The sequence below is a fragment of the Panthera onca genome, chromosome B3 (assembly GCF_046562875.1).
Source record: "Panthera onca isolate mPanOnc1 chromosome B3, mPanOnc1 haplotype 2, whole genome shotgun sequence".
In the NCBI taxonomy this organism is placed as follows: domain Eukaryota; kingdom Metazoa; phylum Chordata; class Mammalia; order Carnivora; family Felidae; genus Panthera; species Panthera onca.
In genome coordinates this window covers 106,168,306-106,182,769 of record NC_138344.1, presented here as the reverse complement: position 1 = coordinate 106,182,769, position 14,464 = coordinate 106,168,306, and the positions used below count along the sequence as shown (strand labels likewise).

The window sequence follows — 14,464 nt, the reverse complement described above, 5'->3', positions numbered from 1 at the left end:
CTAGTCCACAAAGAAGGAGAGGTCAAGGTCCTTTTAATTTTGACAGCATGATGACTGGCATCACCAGATAGGTGCTTTAGTATCTTTAGACTTCTTATGGTAGATTATGATTCCAAATTCAAGGTTTCTGTCCCCAAATTTTATTCCTTATAATACTCACCACAATATGACTGTAAATGTTAGTCTTGGCAAGGGAAAGTATTGTTTTATCATCCAAATTAACAAGTTTTGGTCTGGGCTTGATCCTGGGATCCATTTTTATAACTTCATCATCAAATTGCAAATCCTGAGACAGTAATGATCCTTCTGAATTTTTTTTGCTTTCTTCTAGAATAACATTGTTGAATGAAGAAAATAAAGAGTGAGGCTTTACCTAAAAAAATTTATTAAAAATATTGAAAATTTGGTTGCTGTATTTATCACTTTGAATAAGAAATAGGCTATGTAGAAAGACTAATTAAGTTTTTTTCGTTTATATGATAATATCTATCATGATTAGAATCACATTAGAAAACCAGTGAGAGTAGATTAAAATTGTGGGCTAAGAACAAATATGTTCATCCCCTCCCATTGAAAAGTCCTTGAAAACTGGCAAAAGATAATTTTTAAATATTTTTCAACAGTGGAGAGAGCGCCAACAAAAGACTAAGAATTGTGAGACACAAATCAGAGGGGACCAAACTGACAGACAAATGGGAGCAGAAATGTAACCTGTAGCCAAAACATATGTGGGAGATAAACCACTCTGAAGAACAGATCCAGAGAAATTTGATGTTCAGAGTGAACAAGTAAAATAGCAGTAGGATGCTCTAGGTAATTAGCAGGTGATTAAGTAATTATGGTAAAAACTGTGGATGAATGAGCATAAAAAACATAAACAGAAGTGGCTCTAGAAAAAAAATGATCCATAAGAGAATTATTTTAAAATCTGGGGGAATAAAGCATCCCTAATAGAACAGGCTGCTATCGAAAAGAATTGAGTGGAGCGCCTGGTGGCTCAGTTGGTTAAGTGTCTGACTCTTGATTTCAGCTCGGGTCATGATCTCATGGTTTGTGAGTTCGAGTCCCACATTGGGCTCTGTGCTTGACAGCGTGGAACCTGCTTGGGATTCTCTCTTTCCCTCTCTCTTTCTGGCCCACCTCCACTTGTGCTGTGTCTCTATTTCTCTGTCTCAAAATAAATAAATAAACTTAAAAAAAGAGAAAGGAACATGGTAACACTTTAGAGTCAAAATAAAAATAATTAGTGAAATGAAAGTATTCACTAAATGCTCTGAGAAACCAAATGGATATGGCAGCAGATCAAATTAGCAATGATCAAATTAGCAGAGGTTAATATTGAGGAAATCTTCCAGAATAATAGAATTTTTAAATGGAGATGTAAAATATGAGAGAGAGAAAATTAAAAGAAATGGAGGATCAACTCAGAAAGTCCAGTGTTTAACCAATCAAGGTTCCAGAGGGCTGAACACAGAATGGAAGAGAGAAGATAATGGAGGAATTAAGAGAAGAAAACTTCCCGGAAGTGAAGAAAGAACTGAGTCTTCAGATCAAAAGAGCTAATGAAGTGGCAAGCAGATGGATGATGGAGCTAAGGTCTTTGCTGACATCAGTCACTGAACAGTCTCAACAGCCAGGACTGCCCACCTCTTGACTTCCTGTTATTTGAGTTATGTTAACAGTTTGTTTGGGTTTCTACTATTTGTCTGGGTCTTTGCTGAAAGCATACTTGACTGAAACAGTCTCATTCATAATAGCAACATAAAAATATAAGTGCCTAAGTGCCCGGAATTACACTTAAAACCTGAATAAAGAAAACTGTAGGGAGGACTTGAGTAAATGGAATAACTTATCATGTTCCTGGATGAGAAGTCCAATACTGCAGAACAGTTTGTCCCAAATTAAGGTTTAAATTCAATACAATCTCAATCAAATCCTAAATAGGATTTTATTTATTTGTTTATGTATGTATGTATGTATGTATGTATGTATGTATTTATTTATTTATTTTAAATTTACATCCAAGTTAGTTAGCATATAGTGCAACAATGATTTCAGGGGTAGATTCCTTAATGCCCCTCACCCATCCCCTCTCCCACAACCCCTCCCGTAACCCTCTGTTTGTTCTCCATATTTAAGAGTCTCTTATGTTTTGTACCCCTCCCTATTTTTATATTACTAAATAGGATTTTAAAATAAAACTTAACAAGCTGATTCTAACTTCTTTTTGGAAGAGAAAGTGCTCAAGAATAGCCAAGAAAAATTTTTAAAAGATGAATGAGGGCAGGGAAAGGGAATTTACCCTGTCGCATATCAAAGTATATCATCAAAGTTGTAATAACCGAAACAATGTGGGAGGGGTCCAAGATTAGACAAAGAGATCAATGGAATAGAAGGATCTATAAATAAACCCCTTATATATGAAAATAATTTTAACAATAAAGATGGCACTTCAAAATAGAACAAAAAGATGATGCTTGGTCAAGTAGCTATCCATTTTTAAGGAAAAATTATTTGATCTTCCTCCCTCACATGACATAAAATAATTTCCAGATGTACTTAAAAAAACTTAAAGTTGTAGAACAACCTATATAGTTATTGGAAGAAAATAAAGAAGATATTTATATAAGCCTTCTGTAATGAGACATAAAACCCAGAATCCATATCAGGAAATTTGGAGCGATCTGACCTCTTAAAAATTAACCAGGAAATTGCAAATTAATAATGACAAATAAGGTTTTGCTACAAATAGATTTAAAAGACAAGTGACATAAAATATTCGCAACGTGTATATAAGATAAAGGATTAATATCCAGGATGCATATAAGGATTTTTCCAATCAATATAAAAAAATAGAGTCCAATAGAAAATAGTCAAAAGATGGGGTGCCTGGGTGGCTCAGTTGGTAAACTGACTGACTTTGCCTCAGGTCATGATCTCGTGGTTCGTGAGTTCAAGCACCGCATTGGGCTGGGTGCTGACAGCTCAGAACCCGGAGCCTGCTTCAGATTCTGTGTCTCCCTCTTTCTCTGCCCTTCCCCTGCACTCTCTCTCTCTCTCTCTCTCTCTCAAAAATAAAATAAACATTAAAAACATTTTAAAAGAAGAAAAGTCCAAGGATATAACAAGTGATTTATAAAACTATAAATAATCCATAGCCTATTAAAGAATCAAATATCCTTTTCTTGCCCACAGAGTGGAAAAGTAAAAGATTGATAATATCTTGTTTTGGTAAGCATGCAAAGAAACAAGCTCTGTCACATACTGTTGGAAATTTGTAAAATGGCCAAGGCTTTGTGGAGAATACTGGCAAAATGTATCAGAATTTAAAATGTGTATATCCTTTGACTATCCAATTGTATCAATCTATTCTACAGAGAAACTTCCATATTTATATAAGGATGAATATATAATGATATTCACTGAAATACTTTTTAAACAGTAATAAAACTGGAAACAACCTATATGTTTCATGAACAAGAGAATAGTCAAATAAATTAGATATTACTGGATAGAATGCAGTCACCAAAAGAATAAAGTATAGACCTATATGTACTGAAGTGGAAATATGTCCAAAACATGATTAAAGGCAAAAAGAAATCACAATATACTTAGATCTTGATTCTACTATGTAAAATGTTACATGCTGTTATATATGTAAATGCATAGAAAAAACAGTGAAAGCAAACCCATGAAGTTGTTAATAGTGGATTTCTTCATGAAAGGGAGTGGTGCTGCAGGTGAGGTGAAATCAGATTTTATGTTTATTATATATCCTTCAATATAGTTTGAAGCTTTTTCGGTGAGACTACGGCCATATATTACTCATGTAACATATTTGCATATAAAAATGTTTAGGTGTCATAATGATTTCTTTTGAAAATGAACCCTTCACAGAATAACCACTGTATGTCTGTTTACGTATAAATATATAGTATAAACTTGACACTACATTATTAGACTTCTGTTAATTACTATTTCTGTTCTTTTCTTACTTAAGGAATTCCAGTTTTAAAAATACATCCATACCATTGTAATATACTCAAATTCAACGATGTATTCTGGCAAAACAAGATCATGATCAAAGACAAACCACTTGCACTGCCGAATGCTGCAATCACAGTTTCTCTGTCCCATGATAGAATCTAGAGTAAAATCAATAACAAAACAAGAAAAACACTCTTCAAAATGAAACATAATATACTTTTTTCATTATTACACAGATTAATAAACAATAAATTCAGTAAGTTCCAACTATTACGTTATTGAGACTGGTTTTTTTTTTTCCTATTTTTCCACCCCTCCTAGACAGTTTAATTTTCTTTCTGCAGGTTTTTTTTTACCCTTTAATTTTTAAGTTCTTAAAGTTGAGATATAGTTTACATATAACATTGTATTTGCTTTAGGATTACAACATAATTTGATACATGTGTACATGGAAAAATAATTATCACAATAATTATAGTTAACATCCATCACCAAGGATAGTTACAATTTTTTTCTTGTGCTGAGAACTTTTAAGATTTACTCTTTTGGCAACTTTCAAATATCCAGTACAGTATTGCTAACTACAGTCATGCTGTACATTACAATCCCTAAGACTTTTTTAAATCTCAAAACTGGAAGTTTTTAACTTTTGACCATCCTCACCCATTTTGCCTCTTAGTTTATTTATTTGACTATTTAGTATGGCATAGGAAGGTGTGTATGAGTGCCACATAGACAGGGGGTGGATTGTGATGGTTGATTTTATGTGTTTACTCGTCTAGGCTATGGTGCCTAGTTGGTGAAATAGCAGTCTAGACCTTGCTACTAAAGTAATTTTAGATGTGATTAACATTTAAATTAGTAGACTTTGAGTAAAGCGACAGTTTCTTAATTCTAGAAATTACTAGTCACCTTTTCACTACATAGACTAGTAGGGTTTAATTTTTTTCATCATGTCCTTTTCCTTTTCATACTTTGTCATTTTTCTATTCAAATATACTTTTGACAAATGTATTACTCAAAAACCTTTGTTGTTAAAAGTGGGTGGGTTTGGGGTGCCTGGGTGGCTCAGTTGGTTAAGTCTCTGACTCTTGATTTCGGTTCAGATCATGATCCCAGGGTCATGGGATTGAGCCCCACATTGGGCTCCACACTGTGTGTGGAGCCTGCTTAAGATTCTTCTCCCCGCCCCCCTCTTCCTCTTCCCTGCTCGGGCTTGCTCTCTCTCTCTCAAAAAAAAAAGGATGGGTTTATCTTTTGAAATACATATAATATACATGAAATACATAGACTATACATAAAATATATAATATATATGTAATATATATGTATTATATCACATATATGTATATAATATTCATATGATGTATGAAATACATACATAGTATATGTATAAAATACATGAAATTTCATATAACAGTATGCATGAATGTGTAAATATAAAAGTTTACAAGGGTGACTAGGTGGCTCAGTTGGTTAAGCACCCGACTGTTGACTTCAGCTCAGGTCATGATCCCAGGGTCCAGCCCTGTGTCAGTCTCCATGCTAAGCATGGAGTCTGCTTAAGATTCTCTCTGTCCCCCCTCCCTCTGACTCTCTCCTCTGCTCATGGTCTCTCTCTCTCTCAAAAAATAAATGTTCACAAAATTAAAAATCTATACACACACATATATAAATGTCATTGAAGCAGGGAACAGAAAAATAGTTCATTAGTAGCCAGCACTAGATTTTTTTTAGAAAAGTTTACAAACTTTATTAAGTAGAGATTAAGCTCTATACATCTGTATTAAATACAAGCATTTTGTATTCAGAAAAATTAAAGCACATTTCTCTTTACGGCAGACATACTTAGTAAATATTTTCGAGGAGCAAACACTGAATTAACCATTGGATAGTTAGCTTGATTGATGGAGTCCTGTTCACGAGCCTGAACACTCTGGCCAAGGAAAACCTTTGTAATGAGGAGGATGCCTAAATATGAATAAAACATCATTTTAACAGTAATTCATTTTAGTAATTTTCCCATATCACCTTCCTTATTAGTCCCAGACTTGACTATGTGTTCTGTAAGGGCAGAGATCCTTGCTACCTTGTTTGTCATTGTATAGCAAAACAGAAACTCGGTAAATATTTGTTGAACAAATGAAATAATTATAAAAGAGGATTCCTGTGATTAAAGCAAAGCTTTACAGAAAAGGAATAAGGAAAGAAAATAAGTTAGCAATGTTTTTTATCAAGTGATTTGAAGTAAGAAACTTTTTGTTGTTGTTATTAACTGGGTAAAAATTCATCTCTGAATCATCAGCACCTAGCACATCACTTAGATCATGGGAGGCACTCAATACATGTCTACTAAATGGATAAACATTTCTTTTCCCTTTAGATTTCTAAGAAACCTTTGGATTCTCTCAATCCTAAGGATGTCTAGGAGTCACTGAATCCTATAATGTAACTTGTAATCACTAGACAAAACATTTAGATGACTTTTTTTACACTATATGAGTTACAGAATGCGAGTTGAAAGAACCTAACTGTTTTGGGAAACATTTCAGAAGGATCTAGAAAAACATGATGAGGTGTTTCTTAAGATGGGAATGGAAGAGCATGAGAAAAAAGAAGCAAATGTTTTTTTTTTTTAATAAGGAGTTCTTTCTATATTCAATTATCTGCTTAATTTTCTGATTATCATTAACTGAATGAAAGGCTGCAAGACACATGTAGTTTGTCATGAATAATCCTAGCAGAGCTCTAGTCTGGAACCTAGAATATCACTCTTATAGACTTAATTTAACCAAATTTCTGACTGCCCAGTCTTCAGTAGGTGTATAGTGGAGACCAAAGAATAGGTGTCCCTTACTTCCTGACCAGGTCAATTCTCCGTATTATATATTCTTTGGTAATATGCACTAACATTTCCTCTTTGTTATGAAATTGTTATGTTATGAAAATTTTAATTTTACATTTATTTGTGTGCTTATTAATATTTGTCAGTACCATAAAGGAGCAACTGTGTCTGGTTTGTAAAGACTATATCCATACTACTACCAAGTGCCTAACACATAGTAAACATTCCATAATACTGGTGGAACTGAAGCATGAACAGTGGAAGGGTGAGGCAAGAGGACCTAATGAGCTGGACTTTTCCCCAGTGTGTGGTTACAAGGGGACCTCTCCCAGAAGTGTCCTGCAAATTGGCTCATATGCTTTTATCTATCTGTATATTCAAGATGCAAATAAAGTACTGATCATTGTGAATAAAGTACCAAAATTTTATCTTCTATGAGGCAATTTATAAAGAAATCTGTACACTACAGTTTGTCTTTAGCCAGTTTTAGATTTGCAACCAGGTTTTCTTGTATCTATGAAAATGATTAAGTCCTGCCTTCCCAAGTGCTTGGCATGATGACTACTGCATAATTGTGCCAAGTTCTCTTTTCTCTTTCCTATGAATTTGGGGTGGTGTGTGTGTGTGTGTGTGTGTGTGTGTGTGAGAGAGAGAGAGAGAGAGAGAGAGAGAGAGAGAGAGAGAGAGAGAGGCATGCATATATACTGAGTTTATTTTTAGGACACAAGTTAATGAACAAAAGTAGACAGCAAGGAACTAAGATGGTGGTGCAGTAGGAGGACCCTAGGCTTGGCTTGGCCCTCGAATGAACAAAAGCAGCCTGTTTCATATAAATTGGATTAAATGTGAGCAACAAATGAGTCCCATTCTATTAATGTTGACACAATAATCAGTAAGTATTTGTTCATAAATTGTAAAGTTACAGATCAGAAAGTCGTATTTCACTATACTGGTAAATACTAAATAAAATAGTTTCTGGAAAATCTTCCTGATTGATAAAGCCAAGTATTAAAAATGTTATGAAAATAATTAACAAAGGCTTAAAACTAAAAAGTTCAGAAATACCATATATTTGTATTACCATGCCTGAAGAGCTCATGCTCAGGAGAGTTCTTCTCATCTTTGTACTTTTGCTGTAGAAATTCAATTCTGGGACCCTCACACATACTTAGGCTGTTAGCGAGAATAACAGCTTCTTTTCTGAGAGGCAGCTGCAAAGAAAAAACAAAGCTGAGTATTTTTATAAAACTGACAGTACTTCAGCTTCAATACAGATGGCTTATTAGTTTATGTTTATGTGTCTGGGCAAAAAAAAAAAAAGATTCATTGAAAAGCAGTAGATAACTTTCAGGTGCAACTTCATTCTGTAAGGCCATTTATATAATATGCTTTAAATTTACATGCAAATAGGTTTATGAAAAGTGATACACAGTATTCGTTCCTGTAAAAGCAGCCAGAGTCAGGACTGACAACACTGTGCGGTGCAGGAGCTATAGTCTTACACATTTTCAATGATACTCCACTAGTAATCATGTAAATTCCAAAAAAGAAAACCCTGTAGGTTCTTACTTATATGTGAGATATAGGTAAATATAGATACATGGATAAAGATTTGGTATAAATAGAGTTCTTGGTTTAATAATCTACGTGGCTTTCCAGATACATCTCATTGTGCTAATGCATGGAAATTTTAGTTTGCGTTGGGACTGGATTTATTTCTTAAAAATGTTTTATCAGAAATACAGTAATACAGGGGTGCCTGGGTGGCTCAGTTGGTTAAGTGTCCAACTTCAGCTCAGGTCATGATCTCATAGTTCCTGAGTTTGAGCCCTGGACCAGGCTTTGCGCTGACAGTGCAGAGCCTGCTTGGGAGTCTCACTCCCTCCTCTCTCTCTGCCCCTCCCCACTCATGCTTTCACTGTCTCTCTCAAAAGAAATAAACAACAACAACAAAAAAGAAATACAGTAATACTCTAAAATTCATATCACTTGCTATGACAGCTCTGAAGAACAAATAAAATCTCTATTTTTAGTAGTAGAAAACCTAGAGCTAAGAGAGATTATATAATCTATCCAAGGACAGAAGTAGAAATTAGCAAAGTCATAATTTGAACTCAGGTCTGCTTCTCCTTGTCACTATCTCAGAGTTTTGAAATTATTACAAGTTTAATATTAGTACCCAAATTATCTAAAAAATATGTTTTCTATAAATGCTGAATTGCTTATTTACTTTTTCTTACTAAAAGCTGTTACCCAAAGAGGTTTTAAAATTTTTTTAATGTTTATTTATTTTTGAGAGAGAGAGAGAGAGAGAGAGAGAGAGAGAGACAGAGTGTGAGTGGGGGAGGGGCAGAGAACAAGAGGGACAGGCTGAGCTGTCAGCACAGAACCCGATGCAGGGCTCAGACTCATGTCTGTGAGATATGACCTGAGCCGAAGTTGAATGCTCAACTGACTGAGCCACCCAGGCGCCCCCCCAAAGAAGTTTTTAAAATATAAATACTAAAATGTTGCTCATGTTACCATAAATTTCACATCCCAGTAAATATAACCTTATCAGATTTCCCATGAACATCACTAACTATTCATTAGATACAAGCTGTGTACGTGGCATTGTGCAGCTATAGCCTGGTCTTGGTCCTCAAGTGAGAGAGGGAAGATGGTGAAGACAGCACAGGCAGCAATCTCTCTGACATTGGCTATAGCAACATTTTTCTAGATATGTCTCCTAAGGCAAGGGAAATAAAAGCAAAAATAAACTGTCAGGACTACATCAAAATAGAAAGTTTCTGCACAGCGAAGGAAACAATCAACAGAACAAAAAGGCGACCTACTAAATGAGAGAATATATTTGCAAATGCTTTACCCAATAAAGGGTTAGTATCTAGAATATATAAAGTATTTATAAAACTCAATACCCAAAAAACAAATAGCCCAATTAAAAAATGGGCAGAAGGCATGAACAGACATTTCTCCAGAGAAGAGATACAAATGGCCAACAGACACATAAAATGATGTTCAACATCACTCATCATCAGGGAAATGCAAATGAAAACTACAATGAGATATCACCCCTCACTTGTCAGAAAGGCTAAAATCAACAATACAAGAAACAAGTGTTGGCAAGGGTGTGGAGAAAAAGGAACCCTCTTGTACTGTTGGTGGGAATGCACTCTGATGCAGCCACTGTGGAAAACAATATGGAGGTTCCTCAAAATGTTAAAAAAAGAACTACCCTACAGTCCAGTAATCATACTACTGGATATTTGCACACACAAAATAAAAACACTAATTCAAAATTATTCTTGAACCCCCAAGTTTATGCAGCATTATTTACAATAGCCAAACTATGGAAGCAGCCTAATTGTCCCCCGATAGATGAATGGATAAAGATGTGGTACATATGCACAGTGGAATATAATTCATTTGTAAAAGATAATAAAATTGTGCCACTTGTGATATGGATGGATCTAGAGAGTATAATGCTAAGTGAAATAAGTCAGAGGAAGACAAATACCATATGATTTCACTCATACGTGGAATTTAAGAAACAAAATAAACAAGCAAAGGAAAAAGAGAAAGAGAGAAACCAAGAAACAGACTCTTAACTATAGAGAACAAATTGATAGTTATCAGAGGGAAGGTAGGTGGGAGGATGGGGGAAATAGTGAATGGGGATTAAAGAGTATACTTACGATTAAAAAATAAAATGATTTAAAAAATAAATAGATAACAACAACAAAAAGAATCAGAAAATGTAAAAAAAAAAAAAGGAAAAAAGAAAAGAAGAAAGAGGGGGGAAGATGGAAACTGTACCCAGTAATTAAAAATACAAACCATCACAGGGTGCCTGCGTGGCTCAATCAATTAAGTGTCCAATTCTTGATTTTGGCTCAGGTCATGATGTCACATGATCCAATGAGATCCAGTTCTGTGTCAGGCTCCACGCTGAGCATGGAGCCTCCTTGGGATTTGCCTCTCCCTCTTCCTCTGCCTCTACCCTGCTCATGCTTGTGTACTCTCTCTCAACATAAATAAATAAACATTAAACATTAAAAAAATACAAACCATCACAAGATGTGTCAAATAAGATCTCCTTTTTTAAACGAAATGTTTTTAAGAACCATCTTTGTAGAGGTGAGGGATCAATGCTAGGCTTTAAAGATTAGACATCATTCCAATCAGAAATCTTAAAAGAAAGTCTTTTTAAGAGGAGAAAGCATATGAAGGTATAGAAACAGGTACGATTGTCTATTCAACTATCATCCATCTATTCAACTATCCATCATTCATTAATCAGATTTCCACTAGGAATCTCTAAAGAAAGTCCCTGTCCTCAAGGTCTTGTAGAGAGATGCACACCATGATTGCCGTGGAGATCCTTCTGCCACTCCATAGATCGATTTCCTGGGTGTTCAAGTGACCTAACCTCAATACAGCTGTGTTTGAGGTTACAGCTTACTTCTGTGTCATCTTAACTCCTCTCAATTGTATTTTAGTATAACAAATGTGCTACAATAAAATTCTCAACTGCCACTGATTGCCACTTAACCAGCTTCCGCTAACCGACTCACAGGATTAAGCAGTAATTTCCATCCTTTCTAAATCCCACAGTATGGTGACAATTCAAGGATAAGAGGGTACTGTAAAAAATACTAGCATAGGGAATATAGTCAGTGATACTGTTAGTAACATTATATGGTGACAGATGGTGACTACACTTATTCTAGTGAGCACTGAGTAATGTATAGAATTGTCGAATCACTATGTTGTACACCAGAAACTACTATAACACTGTATGTCAACTATACTTCAATAATAAAAATTAAAAAAAAACTGATGTATTTCTGTTCTCCCCAGCTGTGTTGTACGCTTACAAAAAGTTGGTTAATTTTGTTCCTAAATGTTTTATACCAGTTGTATTTGTTATTGAAATTATACACATGAAATAAAACAATGAAACATGAACAAGGATGAGAGCTGTTTCTGTGAAAAATAAGTGGAAAGTGTTGGTAAGATTCTGTAGAGACTAATCATTAAAAGCTTCTGCTACAGCATGTGTAAATGGGGCAAATATAAAAGTTTGGTGGTGGCAAGGGGGAGCATACAAACTAAAACTAGATTGATTCTTGCACTCAAGTTCATGCTCAACTTTAAAGAAACTGAAACTAATATGTAATATGGTTATGGTCTGATGTAAGAAAGATTATCAGGAGTTTCAACCTCATACTCAGAGGCTTTGGCCCTATGTAAAAAGATAGATGAATGAAATGTAAGTTTATATGTTTTAAATTTGCTGAAGGGGTGCTCGCTTCAGCAGCATATATGTTAAGCTTGCTAAAGTGTTCCTTAAGTAAATAATTTAAAGTTCTCCTTTTTTTAAGTGTTATTTAAGTGAACTCTACACCCCATGTGGGGCTTGAACTCACGACCCTGAGATCAAGAGTCACATGCTCTTCCAACTGAGCCACCTGGGCGCCCCTAGTTCTCCATTTTAATGGATTTTCTGATAAACCTGTAAACTAGGCAAAAGGGATCCTACTATCTGAGAACTCAGGAAAGCCTTCGCAAAGGAGGAAGTCCTTAAGTCGAGACTTGAAGGGTAAGTTTGCCAAAAGAAAAAAGTAGGGAAGATCATTTCATCAAAAGGAGGCATAGCACTGAGGTATGTTTAGGAGAATCACAAAGAAAGTACATACTTCATTTGGGATATTTGTTGTATTTGGTAATAGGGAGTCTGGTTGAAGCTAGATTTTGAGGGGCCTTAAGTGCAAGGCAGAGGGATTTGGACTTCATTATCATGAGTAATGGGAAGAGACTGAAGGATTTTCATCATGAGAACAATGCAGTGTGTGCTATGAAAATAATGTTTTAGGAAAGATTAATTTGTCTGTCCTTTTAAAGGTGGAAGGAATAGAGGAAAGACCAAGGGCAGAGTTGCCTATTAGGAAACTACTGGCAAAGATTAGAGGGAATGTTCTAAGTGGTGGCAGGCAATAGGAACAGGGAGGGAAAGGAAGAATGCAAAGTGATATGGTAAAGGAAGAATCACTACAATGGTAAATGATTAGATACAGGGATAATGAAAAAGGGAGTGGTTGGATATAATTTCAAAGCTTTGAACCTGGTCAGTGGAGAGTGACAGCATTGTTGGTAGAAATAAGACAAGGAGAGAGTTGGTTATGGACAAAATATTAAAGGCTGGTTTTAGACATATTGTAGAAGGAGATAAAACCGGTTAATCACATAGGAATGGCAGCTGTGGGTGTCAGAGCAGAGAGCAGGAGGTGGGCTGGCTGAGGACGTACACTTTGGAGAAAGCCAAGTGGAATAAATGATACTCCTTAAGTCTATTGACCAAGTCCTTGGGCATCAAAGAGAGTAATGATGTAAGCCAGCCCTCTGCCTTACAAAGTCACTGCCAACCTAAGCCAAATCTGTCTTCTAAACTGCTTACACAGCTCATGCTTTTTAATCTTATCCCACCTCTTAAACAATGCAGTACATGTACATTTATCTTGATTTCCTGTGTGCACATAATAGCATAAAAAATATGCTACATGCTACACAGTGATTTTTCTAGCCAATTATACTCCATTTCTAAGATTTTAACAATGAGAGTAATTGATCATGTGTGGAGAAAAACAAGATTATTAAGCCTTAATCTTGTGGTATTCTCATGTTTAGAGGGAAGAGGAAGAATTAAAAGAAAACAAAGACAAGACAATCAGAAAAATAGGAGAATAACATTAGTGTAATATTATGGATGCCAAAGGGGAGTTTCGAAAAGGAAAGAGCAGTCAATAATATCAAATACTTCAGAGAATAATGGTAAATCTTATTTTAAAATTTTCTATGAACTAACATGATATTTATCTTTCTCTGACTGACTTATTTCATGCAGCATAATGCTCTCTAGCTCCATCCACCTCATTGCAAATGGCAAGATTATGTTCTTTTTTATGGCTGAATAATAGGAGCTAAAGAGTATTATGCTACAAGAAATAAGTCAGTCACAGAAAGACATACCACATGATTTCACTCTAATATGGAATTTATGAAACAAAACAAATTAACATAGAGGGGGGGAAAAAAGAGAGGCAAACCAAGAAACAGACTCTTAACTATAGAGAAGGTACTGATGGTTACCAGACGGGAGGTGGGGAGGGGGATGGGTAAAGTCAGTGATGGAGATTAAGGAGTGCACTTGTGATGAGCACAGGGACCTGTAATGGAAGTGCTGAATCACTCTTTTGTACACCTGAAACTCATACGTATGGCACATGGAATTTAAATAAAATCTTTAAAATGCCCAAAAAACAAAAAACAAAACAAAAAAAACCCAAAAAACTTTCTATGTGCCAGGAACTGGTCCCAAGAACTTTCTGGGTAAATTTTAATAATACATTCTATTTAATGTAATCTATCTGAAATATTATCATTTCAATATGTAATCAGTATAAGAAATTATAATCTCTTTTCTATACCAAAACTGAGATTTATTTAAAACTTTTTAGCACATCTCAATTCCGACTAGTCACATTTCAAATGCTCAGCAGTCACATGCGGGTGGTGGCTACCATACTGAATAGCTGGCTGTTTGAAGGATTAGAGATACCGCATCTCCTAAAG

General features: G+C 35.2%; 1 protein-coding gene and 1 long non-coding RNA gene across 8 annotated transcripts in view; one reads left to right on the top strand and one right to left on the bottom strand.

The window, feature by feature from the left end:
- Positions 1 to 14,464, bottom strand: part of LRRC9 (leucine rich repeat containing 9) — a 110,766-nt gene that overhangs the window by 60,132 nt on the left and 36,170 nt on the right. For 5 of the 7 annotated variants that reach the window (XR_009606295.3, XM_060619950.3, XM_060619949.3 and 2 more), the window contains 4 exons: positions 7,914 to 8,043; positions 5,836 to 5,958; positions 4,030 to 4,145; positions 161 to 373 (listed from right to left, as the gene is read on the bottom strand). Coding sequence is in view for 6 of the 7 variants with exons in the window: in XM_060619950.3 (XP_060475933.3) it covers positions 161 to 373; positions 4,030 to 4,145; positions 5,836 to 5,958; positions 7,914 to 8,043 (582 nt within the window). In the remaining variant the exon portion in view is untranslated. The remainder of the gene's footprint in view (positions 1 to 160; positions 374 to 4,029; positions 4,146 to 5,835; positions 5,959 to 7,913; positions 8,044 to 14,464) is intronic. The other 2 variants (XM_060619952.3, XM_060619954.3) reach the window with 2 other exon arrangements.
- The window catches only part of LOC132669934 (uncharacterized), a 72,067-nt gene that overhangs the window by 57,211 nt on the left and 392 nt on the right, over positions 1 to 14,464 (top strand). The gene's annotated exons all lie outside the window — the stretch shown is intronic.